The 24,509-nt window shown below is 38.3% G+C and overlaps 1 protein-coding gene across 2 annotated transcripts in view; it reads left to right on the top strand.

The window, feature by feature from the left end:
- The window catches only part of ATATH8 (Protein kinase superfamily protein), a 42,724-nt gene that overhangs the window by 10,845 nt on the left and 7,370 nt on the right, over positions 1 to 24,509 (top strand). For both annotated transcript variants that reach the window (XM_089150192.1, XM_089150194.1), the window contains exons 8-13: positions 985 to 1,185; positions 1,466 to 1,572; positions 1,819 to 1,981; positions 2,177 to 2,242; positions 2,864 to 2,957; positions 9,920 to 10,032. In XM_089150192.1, coding sequence (XP_089006318.1) covers positions 985 to 1,185; positions 1,466 to 1,572; positions 1,819 to 1,981; positions 2,177 to 2,242; positions 2,864 to 2,957; positions 9,920 to 10,032 — 744 coding nt within the window. The remainder of the gene's footprint in view (positions 1 to 984; positions 1,186 to 1,465; positions 1,573 to 1,818; positions 1,982 to 2,176; positions 2,243 to 2,863; positions 2,958 to 9,919; positions 10,033 to 24,509) is intronic.

The following is a 24,509-nucleotide window of genomic DNA, read 5'->3' as shown; positions in this document are numbered from 1 at the left end:
ATGTTTTGTGATTTTCTCAGGGCTTCAGTCCCTTTTTATGTCAGGTTGTGGGCCAGCCCACCCCTCTCATGCTGCTGGGCTCTCTTGCCCTTCCTGGACCTTCCATTCCAGAGGCCCCCTTCTGCTTCCTTCCAGGCTTATGCACCCATGTTGCTGCTTTCTAGAGGATCCTACCTTACCGTTGCTCCCTTCCAGGGATTCCTGCCTCCCTGCGGCTGCTTTCCTGGGATTCCTGCCTCCCTGCGGCTGCCTTCCTGGGGTTCCTGCCTCCCTGCTGCTGCATCTCCAGGGACTCCACCCGCATTGTTGCTACTTCTAGTTCTTCAGCTTTTCAGCCACTTGGTAAACTCAGAGTGGACTGAAATTCGGCAGGTGAGAAGAGGACTTTGGGTTCCATAATTTGCATTGATACACAATTTCAGCCCACTTGAACTGCCACATAGTAATTATTTGATTATTGAAGGGCATGCTATTATACTTCTTGGCAAGGGCAATGCCAATGCCCTGCTCTTATATGTATAAATGGATGTTAATGATATTTATGTTCTTTGTCTTATCTTTGGACACACTTTTGAGTTCTAACTATTTACTATGTGTTAAAATTTATGAATGAGATGAGTGGGGTTTCCTGCATAACATGGACTGACCCAATGTGTGGCATGTCATAATATTAGTCAAATCTATCTTTTCCTGTTTTGAAATTATGCATAATCTTACCTGCAATGTGCAGACATGGATATTTTATTTCCATGAGGCTAAAAAGTAGTCTTGAAGTTGTATTATTTATTGCTGGCATGGTGATGATGCTTTAAAAAGGACAAGTTTATATTCTTATCCTTCGGAACAAAAGGGTAGTATTCAAGTTTTAATAATTATTGCTTGCATGGTCATGATGCTTTAAGAAATATGAGTCTATATTCTTATCCACTTCTAGGATTATATTTCATTGACCCCTTTTGGTTTTTTAATTTTTGTCATTTACAGGAAGCTCATTCCTCCTTCCCCTGTATTTTTGTTCCAAAAGTTTTTAGACATTTGACAAGAAAAAAAGTTTTGACCATGGAGTGGGTGGTTGGTGAAAGCCCAAATGATTTGGTTTTTGCATCTTCTGGAAGTTCATTGGACCATAAAGCCTGGTATTCGGAAAGGCAGCAGCTTGAAGCTAAAAGACGTCTTCTTGATCTGGTACGTAATTACTACTGTGGCATGTTAGTAGTCTATTTGGTCTTGGGATGAAGTATATCTGGGTTGACATAAGATTGATACTGCTAAACATTTGAACTTCATCTTAAAGTTCTCTGATTATTACAACAGTGGTTGCACGAATGTTTGTTTTAATTGTTAGAACTAAGTGGATTGGCAGAATCAACCTCATGAATATTGTAGGACATATTTATTTGTGTTTCTGTACCAGTAATACCCTTAGAATGATGGATTTAACTAATATTGTCTTATGTTTATGAAGGTTGAAAAAGGAGTGGAAGCAACACTTATTCAGCTTCTTGAAACAGGGTTATTGCATGCTGATCCACATCCTGGTAACTTGCGTTACATGAGTGAGGGCCGAATCGGGTATGCCTTTCACCCTCTTTTTCACCATATATTTTGCCACTGGGTCTCCCCTCACTTCAGCCCCTTCCCTTTTTAAAGTTTCCTTTACATTGCTCTACATTTCTACTAAAATTTTAGAAGAATGGAGTGGTTGCCGGAGTTGAACTTATGAGTTTGTATCTTGGGGGGAAAGGTTGTGTGCTTCTAATGAATGTACCTTTCTTGAGAGTTATACTATACCATGATTTTTTTCTTTGTCTGTTATAGGTTTTTGGATTTTGGTTTGCTTTGTCGGATGGAAAAAAAGCATCAGTTTGCCATGCTTGCATCCATAATTCATATAGTGAATGGGGACTGGGCTGCACTGGTCCATGCTCTGGCAGACATGGATATCGTAAGACCAGGGACCAATGTTCGGCGTGTAACAATGGTATTTTCATTACGATATTACCTTACAACTATATTGTCATGCGTATGATCTTTCATTCTTAACAGTACCTGTCCATTTGTTCTTTTGGTAATCTAGAGCCAAACATGTTTCATCTTATCAAGAGGTGCCTGTAAAACTTTCTTTCTGTGAAGCTTTTGGTGGTAACTGACAACCACATTGAAAAAATGTTCCCAGGATTTGGAAGAGGCAATAGGAGAGGTAGAACTTCGAGATGGAATTCCTGATATCAAGTTCAGTAGGGTAAATATCATGTCTTGATCCCACTCTAGTGATTTCCTCTCCCTCTCAGTTTTTCCTATTTGATGGTCATGAATATTTACTCAATTGAAGACCAATTTATGAACTTTCGAGTGATTACTTCTTCCCGGAAGAAGATGGAGGAAGTCTAGGACTTTTGAATGTTTCTTTCTGTCATCTATATATTTTAAATGTGGTATATATAAGAGACTGGGGATGGATAAAGGATATCCTGACAAGGCCAAGAGCAGCTGACTAGATGATTGTAGCGTCAAATTCATTGACGTGGTCGTAGAAACTCTTGAATTTTATTTTAATTAGTCAAGGTGCTTAATCTTCTGTGAATTTTAACTCAAAATTTTTATTTGGAGTTCTGTTTTTTGGTGACAACAGACCCCATTTATGACAGAAGGCAGGAAATTCTATATTCTTTAGAACCACTAGTTTGGATGTCACCGAGAAACTATTATTAGTTGCAATAAACAATCTGGGATGTCTTAATAGGTTGTAATTTATTGGTCCTTTTATTTTCCCCTGCTCCAATGTTCTAGTCTTGTATGTGTGTCATCTTCCTTAAAGTGGCTGACTGATGTGTTTTTATTCCCCTAACCCTTTGTACACAAGGTTCTTGCAAAAATCTGGTCTGTTGCACTCAAATACCAGTTCCGCATGCCACCATACTACGTTCTGCTTTTACGGTCTTTGGCATCCTTTGAAGGTAAGATGCTGGATGATGCCGTATTTGTTATTATGGTCCAAGTTATCTCTTCGTTGGTATTATTTCGAGTGCATTCTCATTCTTTTCAATTAAAACTCTTGATAGCTAGAATCATGGTCAGACAGGGAGAGCATATGGGGCAGTTCCACCCCTCTCCCCTCCTATTCCACCCCCCCCCCCCCAACCCAAAAAAAGAAAGAAAGTCATATGGAATGGCAAGACCTCATAGATGTGAATTTCTACTCCAGATACCGCCTATGCCCTCATCAGCTCTTTAGGAATGATGATTTGAGACAATTCTTTTAATGTACAGACTACAGATTAAACCTAATGTCCCATCAAACTATTACGGCTATTATAGTTGGTTATTCCAAACACTTGACAGACAGGGCCATTTGGATTTGCACTCCTATAAACTTTAATACCTAAAATCTTATGGCATACCATGTGTTGAATCTTTTCCCTAGTATAGCCAGGTATTTAAATGACTGAAGTCAATGAATAGGTTGTACTGTGTGTAAAGCTCTACATTGCTTAAATATACTAATAGAGTATGGATCAAGAAAATATTGAATAAGTTTGAGCACCAATGGGGAAAACAAAGTACCCTGAGATATTGGTGCTCAAACTTTGATTCCAACACCAAGTTTAAGATATAAAGCCAAAAAAATAACTTTAAGATTCAACTCACTACACAGTGGGGACACTCCCCCCTATTGTGGACAGTTAAGACTTCCCTTCTAGCTAGAAGATATACATATCAAAAGGCTTTAGCTTGAAACAAGAAGAATCGATATTAGAAAGTGCATGAGTCTTGAACATATATGGTGGTCATTGACAATGGTGAGCACAGATGAGAAATATTGTAGTGTGGAATAAACATAGGATAGACTCCTGCCAGTGATGTTTAACTAGAAGTAACTCCTTTTATACAATCAGATTCAGCAATAAACTGCCCTCAATAATGCTTAACTAGAACATAACTGCAATCAGATTAAACAATAGGTTTGTTGGTAAGCTGGTTTTGTGCCCGACAAACTCTTAACCTAATATAAAATAAAAGTCTCATATAAAAATAAATCATTTGACCTGTCAAACTTCTTAGAGGAAAAAAAAAAGTCTCTAAATTGAGAGCATTATGAATAATTAAAGATAAGATCACATTTTCTTGGAGTAGAATAAGCCAAATGCGAGAATAGGTATATAATGACAATCACCAATTTCAAGAGCACAATAGTTTGCATGTTTAGTTTCTAGTCATATGTTGATTTTTTGTGAGTTGATGTGGCGAAATATTAATTTTTGATGATTTGATGTGGCTTAATATTAATTTTTAATGAATTGATGTGTCTTGATGTTTATTTTTGACGATATAAGGTATATGTTGATGTATACACTTATGCTACCCATGCCTAACATTTTGAGCTTTTGGCTGAAACAGCAGCTAACATGGTATTGAAACAGTGAGATCATGTGTTTGAACTAGGGAGTGCATTGAAAGGATTCTTTTCTTGACATTTTTTCTGCGTGTCATGTGGTTGTGGCCTACATGTGCGAGGGAATGTTGATTTATATACTTACGGCTAAGAATTGAGCTTTAGATAGAGTTGCAAATGAATAACCGAAGTTAGTTTTTGAATATGCATTTGTATTTATTTAGTAGAATCTAAATCCTTCCGAAAATCATGGTTTGAGATCCCCATCTTGATAGGGACCTTGGTCCTCCAAAAACTGAGATCTTGGCCAAGATGTGGTAAAAAACCCCGGTCAACTCGACCCAACTTGAGGGCCCATCTTAGTGGGTATTAGAGCTCAGTTTAGGCTGGAATTTGGTATGTAGTCTTCTTTAGCCATTTAGAGTTAGTGGTGGCCTTAGATTTGTGAGAAAACAAGTGTATATATGAGTTCCAACTCGATCTCAACTTTGAAACCAATGCTCCGAAGGAGTGGACATGCAGACATAAAACATGATTTAGACAATTATTACTTGATATAAATGAAAACATAAAGGTGTGAAGTCAAATAATACATCCAGCATGTTCAGTTGTTCACAATTTCTCATTACAATATCAATGTACTTATATGTTACACCACAAGAGTACAAAAATAAAATCAATGACTAAGCAGCTCCTCCAGCTTCTGCTCCACCAGCGCCACCTCCATCAGTGGAACATAGTTTTCCACTTTTCCCAAAAAATGAAGTTTGGGAAGAACACTCCTGTTGCTTCAAGATTTCCTTTTGAAACAATAGATCTTTGTTGCAGATGAGCTATGAGCTAAACAGCTTGTTGATGCAGCCTAGGTAGAGATTTGACCAACTTCTTGGCAAAAAGTCTGGCCAAAACACCAAAACTAGCAAAGGGGAAATAATATCTTGACTTGTCTCAATCGGGATAGGGTATTTATAAATACTAGGTTGGGCTGAGATCTTGGACAGAGATATTGTACTTTTTTGGTAGCAACTCAACTTGCATGAGATCTCTTCTTGAGGTCTCAGAAAAAGATATCTTGGCCAAGATCTTCGCGAGACCTCGAACCATGCCAAAAATAGTCGAATATGGATATGGTAGTTCTCCTTTCCAACCGATTATTGTTTGATTTGGTTATTATCTGAGTAACTTACCAATACCCATGTCATATCCAATTAGTTTACTAGGTGATCGGTTTTATATTTAATCAAAACCAAGAAAATTGTAACAAATCAAACAGTAAAAAGCATAGAAGAAAAGGTGGTTGCTGAATTTTTGAGTCTCAACCCTAACATCCATCACACACACATAGCACACACTTACTATCTGGTTACTGTCTGAATTTGTCCGACATCCTGTGGGATATCATCTGAATCCGTCCTAGTAAAATCTGATACCACTATCCAAGCCAAAGCCAATCTGTAACGTAAGTCGACTTTGAGAACAGCAACAGTGGAAAAGAGAGAATTGATGAAGGAGGGAATGAAGGAGTTGCCCAAGATATAAGTCTCCCCCTTAGTAGTATATTATATAGCTGAAAGTGTTTTGACTAGAAAGGATCTTCAAATATCTTTCAAGATTAGAAAGATCTTCAAATATCTTCCGATTTGACTACAAGTGCTGAAAAAGGAAACAAGTATTACATTCCTAAATCAAACTTGCTTGACATCCAAGCAACAAGATATAAAATAGGAAACAAACTGAAAATAGAAAGAAACTAATAAAGGCAACAATGAGCATATGCATGACCCATGTGCACCCCCAAGGTACACAATGGTCATTCCCCTTACAATACTTATTCGGAAATACTCCCCCTCTGTACATATCAAATGCTTCAGCTTGGAATATTAAAGAACTTCCTCAATCTCTCAAGTAGCAACAGCAGACACTGATACATGCTGAGAAAACTTCACCCAGAAGATAATCAACATCAACTTCAGTAAATGATCTTCATGTAGAATGAATTATCCAACAATGAGAACAACAAGCGGCAGTGAACATTAAACACATCCACAAGCATAGCAGCAACAATGATATCATGGACACTATTCCTTCAATGCCAGTACTAGTAAGTAGCAATCGTCTAAAAAATGTATCATCTCCAATTCTTACATCATAAGGGGCAGGTGGTAGCTAGAAATCTCCAAAAGAGAAGACAGAAATGCAGCTCCAATGTCCACATAAGTAGATAAACGTGCAGCTCCAATGACCACACAAGTAGGTAAATAATGCAGCTCTAGTATTCAACATAAGCTCTTTGTAAAAAGGCAAGTAGTAGGTAAAAGAATGGGTAAAGGGCACTATGTGAACCATGTAGGTTCGTAAGTGGGTTATTGTGGACCAAGTAGGTAGGTAAAAGGTAACATGGGGTTACTATAGACCACGTAGGTAAGTAAAGATAGTATGGGGTATTGCAGACCAAGTAGGTAAAAGATAGTCTGAGTTATTATAGACCAAGTAGGTAGTTGCAATGGCTGTAGAATACCAGCTTAGGATAATAGTCTTGAGCAGATGTAATAAGTGTCCAATCTCCCTCTCACATGTAGCTTTACACGTGGACAAAATAAAACTACAAAAGTAGCATTGTAAACAGATTTTAGTAATTTCTAATGCACCTCTTCATGGTAAAAATGATCAACAAGTAATTAGATCCCAAGTGATAACTTCCAATCTCTCCTCATGGTAGCCATAATGTGGACACATGTGCCTAACTTCAAAAAATTGGATCCCCAAATTGATATCATTGTACCTAGTGAAGAAGTATGTCAAAATAGCAGTGACAGCCAAGAATAATATTTAAAAAAGTCAAGGGAGAATGCTGGAATATAATATGATGATGGGTTTAGTTTTTAGTAAAATTTCAGAATCAGGGACTTTGGTGTAATAACAAGAAACAGGGACATGTAGGTAAATAAGAAGGATACATATTATAAAATCTGAAATATGTTAAGAATGGAGGAATTGGGATTTCAAATATTAATAAGGGCAAGCTTGGAAGTTAGAGTATCTAAAGGGGTATGATAAAATTCTATGTTAAAAAGAAAGAAGGTAATGTTGGGAAAGTAAGGGATAGAAAAAAGGGTTGATCACGATTGAAGATTTATCTTCAACCTTTAAACTCACCTAGCACCTACAGAGAACTTCAACTTGCAACAGGGATTTTTTTGGCGCAATGGAGACATAAACAAGGCTCTTTTTTTTTTTTTTGGGGGGGGGGGGGGGGGGGTGGGGTGTTCCATAAAAAGGAACAAAGCAGGATCTGAAGAATAGGTTTCCACTTCAATGCTTCATCAAATAGATCACAAAATTGTGATGGCAGAGACAATGATGAGTTCTATCAGAAATAAAATCAAGACCAATAGGTGGTTCAGTATTCAGCAAGTAATCAATAAACCAAATAGTAAAATCGAAGACGAGTTCTGGTTTCAGGTAAAAAATTAGTAGCCATGCCCAGTTGTACTAGAGATCTTCCTCTTCTAGTCACAGATTCAAACAGATGTAAACCAACAATGTCTTCAACCTGGTTCAGCAGAAAATAAACCCCCAAATATGAAGAACATCAGCTGGATCAATGAGACAAGAATTAACCTTCAAGAAATTCTGGAGGGTGAGAACGGATTGCAGGCAAGATATTCAGATAGTCTGAAACACTGACATGTGCTTTATGTAATTAGGATCTTCAAACCTTCATACCCTTGTTTAGAAGAAGGTCTAGTTCATGCTTATAACACAAATGACTTGGCACACAGTAGTAGATAGGCAGCATTCCGTATATCCTCAGAGACGACTCTTGAACCAGCAACTTTCTAATTCAGAACAGGATCTGTAATCACTGCTCTGGTACCATGTAACAAAAGTCGACTTTGAGAACAGCAACTGTATAAAAGAGTGAAGTGGTGGAGAAGAAGTAAAGATGGAGAGGGAATGGAGAGTTGCTCGAGATACAATTCTCCCCCTTAGTTGTATATTATATAGCTGAAAGTTCCAGACTAGAAAGGATCTTCATATATCTTCCAGATTAGAGAGATATTCAAGTATCTTCCAGTTTGTTCACAGGTACTGAAAAAGGAAACAAATATTGCATTCCGAAACTAGACTTGCTTGACATTCAAGCACCAATACAAAAAACAGAAACAAACTAAAGTAAGAAAGAAACTAATGAAGGGAACAATGGGAATGTGCATGACCTATCTGCACCCCCATGGAATGCAAGGATCATGCCCCTTACAATAATTAGTTGTTCACAAGATCCATTTACATCCCTACTTTTAGGTGAAGCAATAGTTAATAGTATATACTATAACATACTAAATAATCTTAAGGAGGGAAAAACTTAATTGCAGTTGAGAAGTGTGGTTGCCTGGACAGATGCCTTGTCACCTAAGCGCTAAACACCCTTCCACCCCCTTGAATCACTTTTACAACCATGCAACATTTCTAGATGAAAGGTCTCAGTAGGGAAGGTCAGAAGATGTCTCAAGAGAGTTTGTGTCTTGATCTTCTGAGATGCGGATGTTAGGTTGTAAGCCTGTAATATTTTTATGGATCCTCAACTAGGAGATTCTGACTAAAATGTGCTTGCAGAAAAAAAATCAGTATAGGAGGTTACCAATAAAACTCATTTATTTCACAGGTACCAGATCTAATATGTCTTTTGAAATTGGAGCAATTCATCTGGTTTTGGAGAAGCCTAAGCAAAACTGTAGTTATTGAGGCTGCTTCACAGAAGTTTCATTTCAAATGCAGGCAAGACATATATACACCGATGTGGGGGGCCAATGAGTGTGCATGCAAGAGCATCAACGTAGGTTGCTCTTGACCCCAGACATAGGAGTTCACAGAAGTAATTCCCTAACCCATGCAGTCAAAAACATCTATGCTGATGCTCTTGTGTGCATTCTCATTGTCAGCCCAGACTTAGGAGCATGCAAAAGTACTTGCCTGCACCCTGGGCAATCGAAAACAGAATCTATGTACTGGGTATATTACTGGAAAATGTAACATTTGTACTGAAACAACTGATATTTTTCAGCCATTTTTGCATTTTGATTGAAAATTCAGTTAAATTTTTGTAAAATGGTTTTCCATTTTAAGCCAGTTCGAAACTTAATTTTTTTTGTAAATTTCTCTTTATGATTGAAAATTTGAATCTTGTACTTAAACCTCAAAAACCAGGCAGCTGTATTCCCTATCTGGTATGGAGGTAACTAGTTTTATGAGAGTGAACCTAATTGATACCGGCATGACCGTCAAATAAGGATGCATTGTTCCTAGAACATGTATTTTTTCTACAATATATATCATGTTTTGCAAGAAAAGTTTGATATTCTGCACAAACTCTATGTGATCTTCTCCTTAGCATTTAATCTTTAAATTAAAATTCGCACTTAATCTTTAGATTACAATTATTCCACTCTTGTTTTCTCATGTTTGCCGCTTACTTAAGGCTCATGATTTCAGTTGGTATTCTTATTTCATCTATTGGCTTTTCAGGATTGGCTTTAGCTACAGATGAAGGTTTCAAGACATTTGAATCTGCCTATCCTTATGTCGTACAAAAACTTTTGACCGATAATTCATTTGCCATGAGGAGAATTTTACATTCGGTATCCTCTTACTTAAAAACCTTTTGTTATGAACTTATGATTATTGGATTGCAATAATTTTTTCAAAATCTTGAGATAAAAAAATCTTTGCTTATGATTATTGGATAAAGAACCTTAGCTTATGATTATTGCATTAAGTTAGGCAATGGTTTGATATTGAACCTTCTTTGTGGGCTATGCCTTATTGTTGGTCTAATAATTGGAGAAAATCTGTAATTAATTGGATGATGGTGATTTCCATTTATGGGTAGAAGGCATACATATGAAATCAAGAGTGACCATTGGGGTGTGGTCTGACTTGGAAAATATGTCAATACTTTCCCAAGCAATTCATTGGAACTGAAGTCCTTGTAGCTAAACCAAATTAAGAAACAGGGTTGAGGATGATTTTCTAAATCTATCACCCATTTTAGCTTTATTCACATGGGAAGTATCCCATATATCCTTTATAATGGATGGATGTATAGTGCTTTGCTTTCCAATATGGGAAATAAGGCCATTAATCGGTCCAAGAATCAGTTTCACTTAGGTAGTGACCTGTTGAGATGGAATGAATCAGTAAAATTCATAATATTACAGCCAAATTATACAGAGTATTAATCAGTGAATTTTTTCTTTTAATATCAATAAACTGAAACATTTCCATTATTCTAGAATTTCCAAAATGAACTAAAAGTTAAAAATATTTCATTTTCTCAGAGAAAACATTCAATGATTGATTACATAATCATTTGAGAGTAAATAAGAAATATTCTCTAAATTCTTAGAAATCATTAAATGGTCAAGGTTCATTAATAGAGAGGGTTTCCTCCATCTCATGAACTAATCTCTCAATGTCATGCTCTTTATATTAATCATTTGGGGGAAAATATCGGGGGTAAGTTTCAATAAACTTAGCAAGATCAAATCCAACAAGATATCATATGAGTTTGAAACATTGTTTTAAAATAATACAAAAGATAAAAGTAGATACCGAAAAATAATGACCATATATTCATGTAAACATTATTTCTTTCATTTTATTTGGACCCAATATGATGCCCCATGCTGTTACATGGTCTGTGCACGTCACACAACCTTGACATGTCTATTGTTCCTTAATCTTAGTTTCACCAATTTCTTTGGGTTCAATAGATCATAGTATCATACCCCATGCCGTTACATGGCATGTGTGCGTTACAGAACCTCGATATGTGTCTTGGTCCCTCCATTAGTACCATGGGTTTTTCCCAATATGGGAGATGTGATGGATCACCCAAAGAAGGTCTGGGGAGGTTACTAGTACCTTGCGGCCCTGCCAGCCATGGTGGGAGATCTCGCGAGATATCTCATTTTTTTGGTTAATCGAGACGAGATGAGAGTCGAGTTCTGCGAATGGGATATCTCGCTCGAGATCTTGCAGATCTTGCTATATCTCGCCCCAGATCTCACCATATCTCGCTGGAACTCTCAATTTTTGCCAAATTTTTGTGTGGATTTCAGATAAATTTTCACTTGCAACTACTCTTAGCATATCAACAACACCAAAGGATAATCAATCATTCCTTGCTTGCCGGGAGCACAACGCCCACGCACGGCCCACCTCGGCCCGAGGGGCGCACGGGGCAGCACCGCGGGGCAACGCGGGCAATGGCGGCCCAGGGCGGACGTTGGAATGGGAAGGTGGTTCATCATGATGGGCCGGGCACGTCTCGGGGAGGCTCGGTGAATAGACTGCCGTGAAGTGCGGACTACCTACCAGAAGACCCTATGAGCTCCCTGTTATGCCTTATGAACTTATGAATTAATGACTTATATAGAACTTCTAATGGTTGTATAATTTTATTATTCTATTTTCGAGAGTTGAGATTGTGATACTCATATAGTCATATGGATGGAATTTTGATGACGCTTAAGTTATTTGATGTATTTGATACACTTGTTTTTCATATATATGCCTTAAAGGTTCTATATTACATGGATAACCTTGCATTCTTCAATCCTACAACATTTTGGTTTCACACTATGGGTAGACTTATAAATCATACTTAGGGTTGTTTTTTCACAAATGCAAGACCAGTAGTGTATTCAAAAGGCCTTAAATAGGCTAAATACCAAGTTTCAATCCAACTGGGACCCTAAAACCCACCAAGATGGGTCACCGAGTTGATGCCAAAAAAACACATCTCGACCTAGATCTCGCCATCTTAGTCGAGATCTCGGTTTTTGAGGGTGGCGGGATCTCGCTCTCGAGCGAGATCTTCTACCATGCTGCTAGCCACCCAGAGAAGTTCGGCCAAAATAGCGACGTTTTGGTCATTTTGGGTGCCCTTAGTCCAACCCAGTGTGACTTAAGTAGAACCAGAATTTTATTAGAATTGTAGTCCTACTCTTATTTTGATATTTGAGTTAGCCTTTAACTAATTATGAAAGAGTCCTAGTCAAGTTAGGAGTCCCAATTAGAGAGGGACTCTCTTAGTTGTATTCCAACTTATGCAAGGAGTCAAATCCCACTCTTGTTTTGTAATTTGAATCATCCTAGGATGAGATTTTTGAGCATTCTTAGTAGAGTGGGAGTCATAAGAAAAGTAGAAGTCCTTTGTTTTGGGTTTCTAAGTTGGAGTCCCATCTTTAAAGGAATTCCTTCTTAAATTAGAAGTCCTTATGTGTTTGCATTTTTATTTAGGAGTCTTAGTTTGTTTACTTTCCAATTTGAGTCCAAGTAGAGGTCCTAGTCTGGTTCACCTTCTAATGTTGAGTCCTTGTATGAGTGCATTATGTAAGGCTAAGGACAGACTTGGTTGATGAATAAACTTAAGATTCGAAGGTGAACTAGTGGAGTCATGGTTTCCTGAGGAAGGAAGCCTGTGGTTGCTGTTGTGCTTGATTTGCTGCAAGTTTTAAACTCCCTCTCTCCCTAACAATGAGTGCATGCTCCCCACCCCAGCCCCTATTCTTCTACTCCTTCCCAACTGCAGCCCCTCTTCTTCACCTTGCCCCTTGCCTGTGTCAACCCTCCCATCCCCAAAACCTAGTTTTCCTAAATCCCAATCCTCCACCCCATCACAGCCTCCATCCCCCTCCCCCCGGCGTCTTGCAGCAGTCCTAGTTCTTCACTAAACCATATACCCTAGATCCGACAAACCTCCTACCTAAATCCCATTCCTTTTTCGGAACCTCACCCCTTCCCTCCCCTAGTTTTCGATCCTAACCTTAGTCCTAACCATCCCCTTAAACCTTAGGAAAGCTGAATCCTTTCTTCTTCCCCTAAACACTGATCTGCATATATTTTTTTTCTTCTGGAATTTTAGGACTTCTCTAAAGACCTAAAATTAATTTTCGGACTTTTTTAAAGACCTCAAATTCAAGGTCAAATCTATGACACTCCAACCGTTAGATCTGTCCCAAACTGTAGGGATCTTTTCCTCTCAAACCTAGTGACCTTCTCTCTCAATTTCTGCCCAATTGGACCAACCAACCCCTAGTCTAAACCCTAATTCTTTTGCTTCCTGAAATTCCCAAAAACCCTAGAAACCATAGCCTTCTTTTACTTGAAACTTTCAAACCCTTCACAAAAATCCTATTTCCTTTTATAATTATCATCCCCAAACCCTTTGTTACCTTCGACCTTAACCCTAACCCTAGCCACCCCATTCTCAAACCCTAAATTCTAAGAAACCTAATCTTCCTAAACCCTAGACCTGAAATTTCAATTCTAAATTTAAAATACAGCAAGGTTCAGATTTGAGATTCATCAAACCCTAGCTTCTAAACCGTAACCCGAGACCTGAAAATTTCGATTCTGAATTTAAAATACAGCAAGGTTCAGATTTGAGATTCATCAGACCCTGGCTTCTAAATCATACCTGACTCTTGTTTACCATATCCACAAACCTAGAATCAATCAAAGGCAACCCTACACCACAACTGTAGGGTTAGTAAAACCCTGTTTTACTGCTGGTTCACATGAACTGATCTTGAAGACAAACCCTACATTTGGGATTTACATCAGGATGTAAGTTGATCCATGCCCTTATGTGGTGGCTTGCCCACGTTACACGGCTTTGTCAACCCATCCAATTCATTATTGGACCATGATGCATGGAAAATTTATATATCCGTCTCGATAATGTATCATCACATCAAATATGAAATTCATGCAATATCATTTTCAATCTTTATATTAATGATAGAAATAAATTTTCAATTATCATGGCAAAACAATTAGGACATCTTAATTCATTCATATATCTACAAATATTATGTCAAAATCTAAATTACATATACTTAATAGTTGAGAAAATATGTAATGCAGTTTAGATTAAAATAAAACACAATGATTCAAACTTGTAGATATAATGTGGGATTTTCACTTGCCTTTAAGATAAATTTAGAATCACAAGAATAGCTGATAAGCCCCTGTTATTCAAGTATACAAACGGAAGGGCAAACAAGGGAAAGCAGCATGTTATAGCAGGGCCATGAGAGAACGTAGCACCACTAGCATCTGAAGCAGGGGAAGGGACAGGTGGCAACTCATTATTGGACAATAACCATGAGTCTGCTGTAGCCAGAGCTGCAGAGCAGACACCCCAGCTGGCAGTAGACGATTGGATAGAAGAGTAAAAATCTGTTAGAGTTTGTTACGTGAAGGGGAGTATGAAAGGGGGAATGGGAGAGGAGAGAAGAGGGGAGGAGAAACTGAGAAGTTGCAAGCAGAGCTTGCTGGAGAGAGGGGAAACTCTCAGGGATAGCAGTGGGTCTGTGAGGACTATCTGCTACAAATTAGTTATGTAATTTTCTTATTCCAAGAACTGATCTATCAGTGAATAGAAATAGAGTTGTATCTATTCTCTTGATAATCAAACTGTTTGCAATGAAATGAATAGTATTCTGTTGCAATTTCCTCTATCTGAAGTCTGTAGATATCGATAGATTGCTGTGTTTATCTTTGATATGGGAAGAGTAAGATCGTGATTCAAGGGGTCCTTTCAATAGCAATGTCTTGAAAAAAACCAAATTCACCACGGACATGAATGGTTCAAGATGAACAATCAAAATTTAATGTCTAATCTGTGATATCTAATTCAAGAGAAACAATATAAATATAAAGTAACTATTTTTTTCCCTTTTGAATCTTAATTCGAAAAGATAAAATCCCTCCCCAATTTGTATGCATAAAGGATAGGTAATGATTGAAATAGTAAGTGAAGATTTTTATTAATAATATTAATTATATGGATTAAAGTACTAATTAAATTATACTAATATCTAACAAGTATTTAGTTAACTGATTTCTAATTTATTTAAATATTAATGGAATTGGAAGAACATTTTATTTGTACTTTTGCTTTGTTTTCTTCATTCTCTTTCTCTTAATTTTTTTTTTGGAGAAATTATAATGGTATTAAATATAACCATATTATATGACAATGTAAATATATATAAACAATATATATTTACATTATCCTTTTTTCACATTCCCATTCAAATTAATGCTGGTTGGACAGAACTATTTTTGCTTTTAAGATAACGGGACATGACTATCAAAAGGCGCATTTGCGTGTTACCTTTCTCACACTGGTTGACAGCACAACCAAGGGTTGGGATACGACCAACGGCTTCTCCACCAAAGGGGCTATTCATGATCAAATTATGTAATTTAAACAGTGATCATGGATTAGTATTCAATGTATATCTGATTGTGTGATTCACAGTCAAAAGAATCAAACCACCACCATGATATCGCCATTTGCTTGTTTACCTTGCCTATGACTCTATGTGGACTCGCGCTCTCTCTCCCTCCGAACCCCTCCTGCGTTTAGAGGAAACTTCTCCACCTCAGACCCCTTGCTCTTTTTTCCACCTCCATCTGATCTCTAATGGCTCCACCACGTCCTTATGGCTTAACTATTGACATCCTCTCGGTTCCTTTACAAACTCTTGGGTCCTTGTATGGTCTATGCCTCTTATATCCCTAAATCTACTATACTCTTTGATTTCATTTCCAATAGTTCTTGGTCCCCTCCCCTTTACCCTGCCCTTTGAATCTCACATAGGTATGAGTTTCTCTCCCCTCCCACCTCTTCCCTAACCTACTTGGCTCCACACCTCTTCAGGCATCTTCCCCCTCTTCCTTTGCTTGGAAGCTTTCCTGTTCCCCTTGCCAAATTTTCCCTAGGACCCTCTAGTTTGGTTTAAAGGCCACACCCTTTGCCATGCTTTCATTGTCTGAGAGCTCCTGACTATTGTCTCCCCACCCAGTGTATCCTCCTCCGCTGCTATATCCCTACCAATCCCAACTATTTCCTTTGCTAGAATGTTTCCAAAGATGTGAATCACCTTTTTCTCTCTTGCCCCTTTTGCTCCATTTGAAAGAAATTGTGTCCTCCATTTGGCCCCACTCTAGGCTCTCATTTTGGTTTGCTCGGGGTTGGTTATGGATGGTGAAGTGCTTCCCTGGTCCTTCTATTTGACAGTTTGTGACCTTGTTGGTAAGTTGGTGTCTAGAGTTGTTGTCTCTCACTTATGGTTGGAGAGTAACCTTCTTTGAAGTGGACCTCCAACTCTAGGTCTTTGGACATGATTTGAAAAGCCATCTACTCTGATATCTCCTTTAGACTTCAGCTTTTGCCTCACTCTCTATTTTGGATACCCTAGGGATATGCTTATTGTTATTGACAGGGATGTTGGCTCTTCTTTGCAGTCGCGTTGTTGATTGTTTGCTGCTTCTCCCCCCTTCCCTCCCTTCTTATTTTCTCCTTACCTTGTATATATTTCTCATTTTCTTCCCTATTGGGGTTTTGGTAATGATAATTTATTCATCCAATAAAAGGGAAAAAAAAAAAGAAATAGTGTACCTTCCTCTCTACTATTTGATTTACCGAAATGCAAGGAGGATTACAGCTACCTTAGGTAAAAGGCAAAACAGAAAAAAAATACAACATAAGACAACTATATGCTAAACTTAGTGCCTAAAGCCACCATTATTTACATGAATTCTAACTGCCCTTCAAGGCTTTAAGCTTGAAAGTAAGCTATACACCCTTATTTACATGAATTCTAACTGCCCTTCAAGGCTTCAAGCTTGAAAGTAAGTTATACGTTCCGAGCTGGCATAACAAGGTACTAGCTGATGAGAGATGAGCCTCGTGGTAAATATCATTGGTCACTTTCTTAACAAAAAAAAGTACAAATGTAGCCAGAGTCAATCTTCTCCTTGATGAAATGCTAATCCACCATATGTTTTGTCCTATCATGTGCACAGACCGTGTTATGTTTATAGCAACCTTGTTATCACAATAGTCTCAGGTACATTAGTATCAAATCTTACACTTGGACAAGGTGCAAAATGTCGGGTTTTGCTGCCTGGTGAAACCATTGAAACCTCGGCTCTTCGTCAAAATTTTGGCAAATCTGGAAGGTTTTGGTGGGAGTTTCGCCCCCACACAACGGGACAATTGCAAGAGTCCGTGATAATCCTCCTTTTATGCTCTATCATCATATATTCAGGTTTATTTTTTAAATATAGAATTTAATTCTCCTTTGGAGTATGTGGTGGAGGAGACATCAGAAAAGGTTATCACGTCTTAATTTCAACAATAAAAGTTCCTATATAAATTTACCCTAAATTTCCTTTAAAAAGTAGTTAATATCGACATCAAGAAATATCGATAGTACTTGATAGATTCACCCTAAATTTTCTTTGAAAATAAATTCTTTAAATTTATCATTGAAATTTCTTGGTGGGATTTTCAAGGGGTATTTGAGGTTATTTTGGCTGGTTTTTGGTGTCTAGCCTAATTTGAGGCCAATAAACATAGATGGAGTGCTATTTTGGCCTAAAATATCACCTAAAGTGGTGTTCTTAATCGGCACATGCCAAGCTGTATGTGGGCAAAACTGGAAGTCTAGGTCATTAGTTTAAACCAATGTGAATATGCAAATGATGCAAGAAAATTCAGAGATCTTCATTTATTTGCAAGAAAAAGACAACTAAAATTCATTACACAACTAAATAATCAAGTAGTCAAGTATATATGATGTACAAGAAGTACAACTATACAGGTGTAGAATACGAAAGAAGAATAACCTCAATTCCAAGTATTGTGCCTTGGTGGATCAATCCCCTCTCTTAGGACCAAGTGTGTCGCTATGATAATCTCGTCATGCCAGTTTACTTAGTGATCCCATGACATATGAGGCTGATGGCTGTCGAGGTAGTCACAAACTGCACCTTTGTAGGTCCTGTCATCACAAAGTGCAAGAATAGTTCCATCCAGAGGGTAATGAGAATGGGGATACAGAAGAGGTTCCGTTGGATGTGGTGGTGCTGGTGCATATGGTGGTGACGTACTATATCCGAAGTATTCCTCCACAAGTTTGGTTGTTCTTGAGGACGAGCCCAACTCATAATCACTGAAATTGCCACCGGAAGGGATACATGTACCACTATGTCCATGATTGGGAGTGACACCATAAGGACCATAACTGTAAGCCCCATAAGTAGATGTGGAGCCTCTAAACTCATCCAAGCTCATGGATCCATCACCCTGCCTATAGTACGAACTCCTAAAAGACATATGCAGACCATCATGTCCATGATTATGAGGGACATCATAAGGACCGTAAGCCCCATAAGTAGATGTGGAGCCTATGGACTCATCCAAGCTCATGGATCCCATCACTCCTGCTTAGTTGTCTGTCGGATCTACAGAATGGTACAATTTGTACGATTCGTACGATCGGGTGTCATCACCATAACCATGCTTGTGTTGCTTCCCCTGGCCCTTCCCCTTTCGGTTGTAGGTCGTAGTATGATCATGATGATACTCAGCACCATGATCCTGATCTTTGGTGGCATGTGTGAAATAAGACTTCCCGATATATCTCTTTGGGGGGGGGGCATCTGTGTCTCTTGTAATGGAACAGCCGAACAGGTAAATGCTCCTAAAATCCTCCACCACCATGACCATCATCATCATCCCCATCAACTCCAATTTTATGATCCTCATCATCACCACCATTATTATAATCATCATCAAAGGAATGCCTTTGAGCCGGACTAGGAGCAACTGTGTCATTTGGATTATCGTCGTGCGTGCCTAGTGCCATCATCCAATCCTCATCCAACAAGCATTACTCCAACTCATCAATGCAATTTTAGATAAAAAAAAAAGTTTCGACTGAAAACTAGATTCAGATAAAGACATTTCAACTGAGAATCACATCTTATTTGCTTTGCAAAGCGCAAATGTACCAACTGCGTCCTGTGCATTTGCATGCCCATCTTGAGCTGCCATAAAATCATCCCCATCAACCCCCTCAGCTTGAGAAAGCTTTGGATTTGGCCTCCCTCCAGGCTGGTCTGGCACTGGCTCACCCCTATCCATCAACCATTGAGTGAGGGGATCCTGATCCTTTACATCCACCTCGAAGATATCGTTAAGGTCGATATCCTGCACCCTACCCTCAACTTGTTCCTTGGTGTGCTGTATCTTCAACCTCATGTTGTAGTGGAAAAACACTAGATCATTAAGGCGTTGGCTCCCCAACCTGCTCTTCCTCTTATAGTGGATCATGCTAAATGTGCTCCAGTCCCTCTCACACCCAGAGGTTGAGCAAGTTTGGGAGAGGATCTTGATCGCCAGTTTCTTGAGGTTCACTACACTCTTTCTATAAAGAACCCACCACTCAGCTGCATTATCACAAAAACATTAAGTTAATACTTAAGTAACTTAACATATAATCTCGGTAAAAGGTAATAATAATAACAATGCATCTAACATGGATCAGCGTTTTCTCGTCCCCTAATAGCAACTTCTAGACTAAAGGACCCAAATGCGTCCCTGAAACAACTTTATCTACAATCTTTTGTAATGATGGTTAGCTAAACTCTTTCAAAAATCAAATGCAAGTCCTAAGTTAAACATCCTTGCTATCTCACCTCGTTGTGGCAAAATGATTGGAGCATCGGGTCCGGCTCCAACTTTGTAATCACGTGCATCATGGCATAGAGCTGGTCCATGTCCAACCCCAAATGTTTCCTATACTGATATTTAGGGTTGAGATAATATGTTGTATAATTCACAAACTCACAATTAGAGTTAGGGTTGAGTGAATTATTTACCAACCTGATGCAACGAATACATAAAATGATCAATCCAACGTCTATCAACAATCTTTAGGTAACCCTGGCAGTCTTTGGGGTTTCTTCTCTTTATGGCTGCCTTCATAAGCTCAAGGGCTGCATACAGGTGGGGCATAGTGGGCCCCCTCAAAGAGGAGTCCATCATACATAAGACCTTAATGATGGGCTCTAAGGTCTGCATCACAATCCCCACATTTCTCCAAAACTCATCAAATGCAACAATGTCCTGTGCCTTCCGCCTGTTCGGGGTCTTGAGTTATGAGTTTATAACAAACACATTAAATTAGTAGATATTAGATAGTATAATAATTTGTAAGATGAAATTATTGTATATAATTTAATTATTTAACCTGAATTCAACCTAATCAAACCAATTCTTCGATATAAACATGGATCTCAAGCTTAACTTCTTCTCTTGCATACTGCTTAGGGTGACTAAATTAGTCGTGGCTAACATTGGACTGGGTCGCACCAACTCACCTCTATATGTTCCCCTAATCATGTCTAGAGCGGTGTTATGATTGTAACTGAAGTTTATTACCTATCTAACCCTCTTCACAGCATTATGGACAATGTTGATCTTCCCAATGTCCTTCAACATGAGGTCGATACAATGGGCTGCACTGGGTGTCCAAAAGAGATGATACTCAAGTAAACTCATCAACGTCAGGGAATATGTGTGGTCTTTCATATTACTTGTAGCATCCACCGATCTCAAGAATATTGTCCTTCTATCACAATACACCACGAAGTTGATGATTGTTGAACCAATTCATCCATTAGACATAATGGTGCATCCATATGTATCCCAGAATGGTCTCATACTATCAGCATATTGCATCAACTCCTCCTTCTCCTCTTTAAGGTGGGTGGTCATTAACTCTTGAGGGGTGGGGCCCTCATATCCAAGACCTGCCTCTACAATAGTATCTATCATATACTTCTAATATAGACATTGAACTATATGTGCTGGAATGGAAATGTATAGCATTCACTTTGCCACTGCACTTCTAACCGTTTTACCCATAAGGAACTTGTTATCTTTGGCTGCTTGGCCCAATAGGATCCTGTTCTAAGATCAGGTCTCGATGGCATTGATAATCATATGGTGTTGGATTTGCTGGAGGAGTGCCTTTAACTCTGTGATCTGCTAAACGTGCCATATATACCACCCCTTCCCCTAGATTCAAATGCTCTAGCCCCAGATCTAGATGCTCCAACTCTTGTAGCCTTAGAGGGATTAACTCCTGTTGCTCTAGCTTTGGCCCTCTCCTGATCTTGTTAGTGTGTGATGCTCTGCTCTTTGCCATCATCTACCTCAAATCCCTCTCCTCTTGATGTCTACTCACCTCAACGATGTCAACATCCTGATCAGAATCAAATCAACCATGTATAATAACAGACCCTACACCGCATCATCTAGTGCTTTGTCCACTCTCCACTTCTCCTTCTTCTTCCCCTTATCTCGACGTAACTCTTTGATTGCCTTCATTACATCCGGATGGGCCTCTGTGCATGTGGCCACATCCTTAGAACTTGGTGATGTGAGCCTTGAACTTGCTGATGCCACTTAACTTTAACTTCTTCCCACATAAATTACATTTTGTTTTGTTCTTGTTTCCATCAATAGCCACACAATATTGCTATACTGGGTCAACCCTCCTTTTTGTTGCTGGTCTCTGTGGCTGTCCCTGACCCTGTTGTCCACACTATGGTTGTAAACCACCTGCCCTCTGACTCTCACCAACAGCATAATAATCGTTGCATCGAAAATGATTGCATAAGTCAGTGAACAACTCCAAAATAATTTTCTTTAGACAAAGAAGCAATCATGTACCTAGGTAGTAATTTTTCCCTTGCCCATATTTATTTTTAAATATAAAATGAACTTTTAAAAAAAAAATTTACAATAAAATAGGCTGCCCGTACTAAAACTGGCGGTGAAACCACATAGGCAGACTTGAAAAACACATACATTAGCTATTCCATAATTTTCAAAACCTTTTTCCTTATTTTTCCATCATTATTTTTATTTTTATAAATATTTTATTTATTGGGTGCAAAGATATTTCAACTCCGGGAAACCGTAGATCGGCCTGTGGAGTTCCACGCATGTTTATTCCATCACTATACATGACTATAGAATAAATTTCAATCGAAATCATTGCATTTTCGGAAATCGAAATGAAACCTTCATGATTTCGAAATCATAGGTTTCGACATAAATTTTGCAAGTTTCGACACTCCAACTTGTTTTTTCTTGGTTTTTGTTGATTTGCTATCTAATTTTCACCCAATTTCCACAACTCCTTTGCCTTTAAACACCTCCTAAGCTACAACAACTACAAAGGAATTCTGGCAGCAATCGAATGTGAACCATAAGCAATACCCAACAGTTCCAAACTTCCCATTTTTTATTTTTGTTTTCTTCATGCCTTAAATGATCTTCTATTGCTTTGAAATTATATACGTTTAGTCTAGGACTATGATTTATGATTGTGTGTGGTGTTGAACTTTTTTTTTTTTAATTATTTGTTACTTAAAAAAAAAATTCTAAATTACTTCAAAATACATATGTATACATGATATATGGGCTTCAACTAAATCTATGTGCAGCACCATCTCTTGATCTAGTTAGTCATTGTATTTTGTTGACTTGTTGTATTTGTGTAACCATTCTATCAAACAATTTATGTATGCTGATGATTTTATGCCTGTATGCAACACAGTTTGTGCTTGTTGGAACCAGTCATTTTTTTTTTTGGATAATTAAATAATTCATTACCAAAGAGAAAATATACAATAACACGAACAACAAGCAACCGACAAACGAGATATAGCAAGAAAAAGCCTCAACTAACAAGCAACCTAAGAGGCATTGAGCCAAGCAAGAATTTAAGGGCACTAATAATAGCAAACTTGTTACATAGCACAAGAGATCCAAAGCCATACTTTGCACATGGACCAACTAGCAACAATGAGCCAAGCAAGAATTTAGGGCAAACTTGATACATAGCACAAGAGATCCATAGCCATACTTTGCACAGGGACTAGTGCAGCAGCATCACAATTGCAAGGGTAATAAAGAACTAAGAACAGATTTGACTCCAAATAATTTGAGAGTTCAAGATCGATAGCATTCATGGTTTTCCTCAAAGCCAGAGAAGCCGTCAATGGCTGAACTCTAGAGTATTTGAAGCCAATCCCAGAAACAAGAAGGAAGAGAAGGAGAAACAAAGGGAGAAAGGGCAGGGAACAAATCAGGGTTGGAATAAATTCGGAGATATCAACAATGAAGGCCCTCACGGCTTCCCCCAAAGCAAGCGAGACAATCAAAGGCAAGAAACCTCAACGAACAAATTGAAACCATGAAATAGGAAGGGACGGGCAAGAGAAGATTCGGAGAAAGAAGCTATAATGGCCCTCACGGCTTCCCCCAACACCAGAGAAGCCATTAAAGACAATGGTTTTTTTTTTGGGAAAAATACTAGTTCCTTTGTGTTTATTATGCTTTAAATAGGTAAGAGGCAAGAAATTATATGAAATGGAGGTCATATAAAGTCCATAACCTAGGGTAAAAATTACAAAAGAAGTACCAGGTTTCTGGAGATTTCGGTTTTTGCTTGGTAAGTTTCGACCAAAATTTGCACCATGTACAAGACGTATATCATGTAAATATGTTGCATTTTTAGTGTAGGAAACTACAATTTTTTACGCCGAAAAAAAATTACTTTGCGAAAAAAAATTCCGACACCGTGGGTTTGTAAATTGGCCCATGGTGTTCAATATACTTTAAATTCATACCCATCCAGCAACATTATGTGAAAATAAGTTTGGAGAACAGTGGTTACCTTTGAGATAAAGATCTCTAAGAATCGAGGGAAATGCCGCTTGATCGACGTGATGCACGTGATTACCGGCAAGAATCATGCAAGAAGCAGTGCTAGATGTTGAAGATCGAAGCAAAAATACCCCCCCCCCCCCAAAAAAAAAAAAAAAAAAAACCCAGAAGTGAGAAGCTCTAGATGCTCGAGTTGAACTATTGCCGAAATAAGGCGAAAGTTCAACTAAAGCTTGGCATAAATAGCAAGAATTGTGCAATAAATCTCTGAAAAAAAGGACTAAAAGGCGATATATCACCCAACTAGGGAAAGTTGTTTTTGCTGGTAGTTTTGGGTTGCTACTTGGCAATACACACCAAAAATTTGCCTAGTTTCAGCAAAATTTCACCCATATTTCATAGCATGCTCTTGGATCATCCATCTTAACCATAGGAGTTTGTACACTCTTAATTCTGTCTCTGTGCTTGATCAAGCATGTGACCATATTAACCACCCATAAATGTGCA

Source organism: Hakea prostrata, chromosome 3, assembly GCF_041222555.1.
Source record: "Hakea prostrata isolate BN-2017 chromosome 3, UWA_Hpros_2, whole genome shotgun sequence".
Lineage (NCBI taxonomy): Eukaryota > Viridiplantae > Streptophyta > Magnoliopsida > Proteales > Proteaceae > Hakea > Hakea prostrata.
This window is presented reverse-complemented; position numbering and strand designations above follow the sequence as displayed.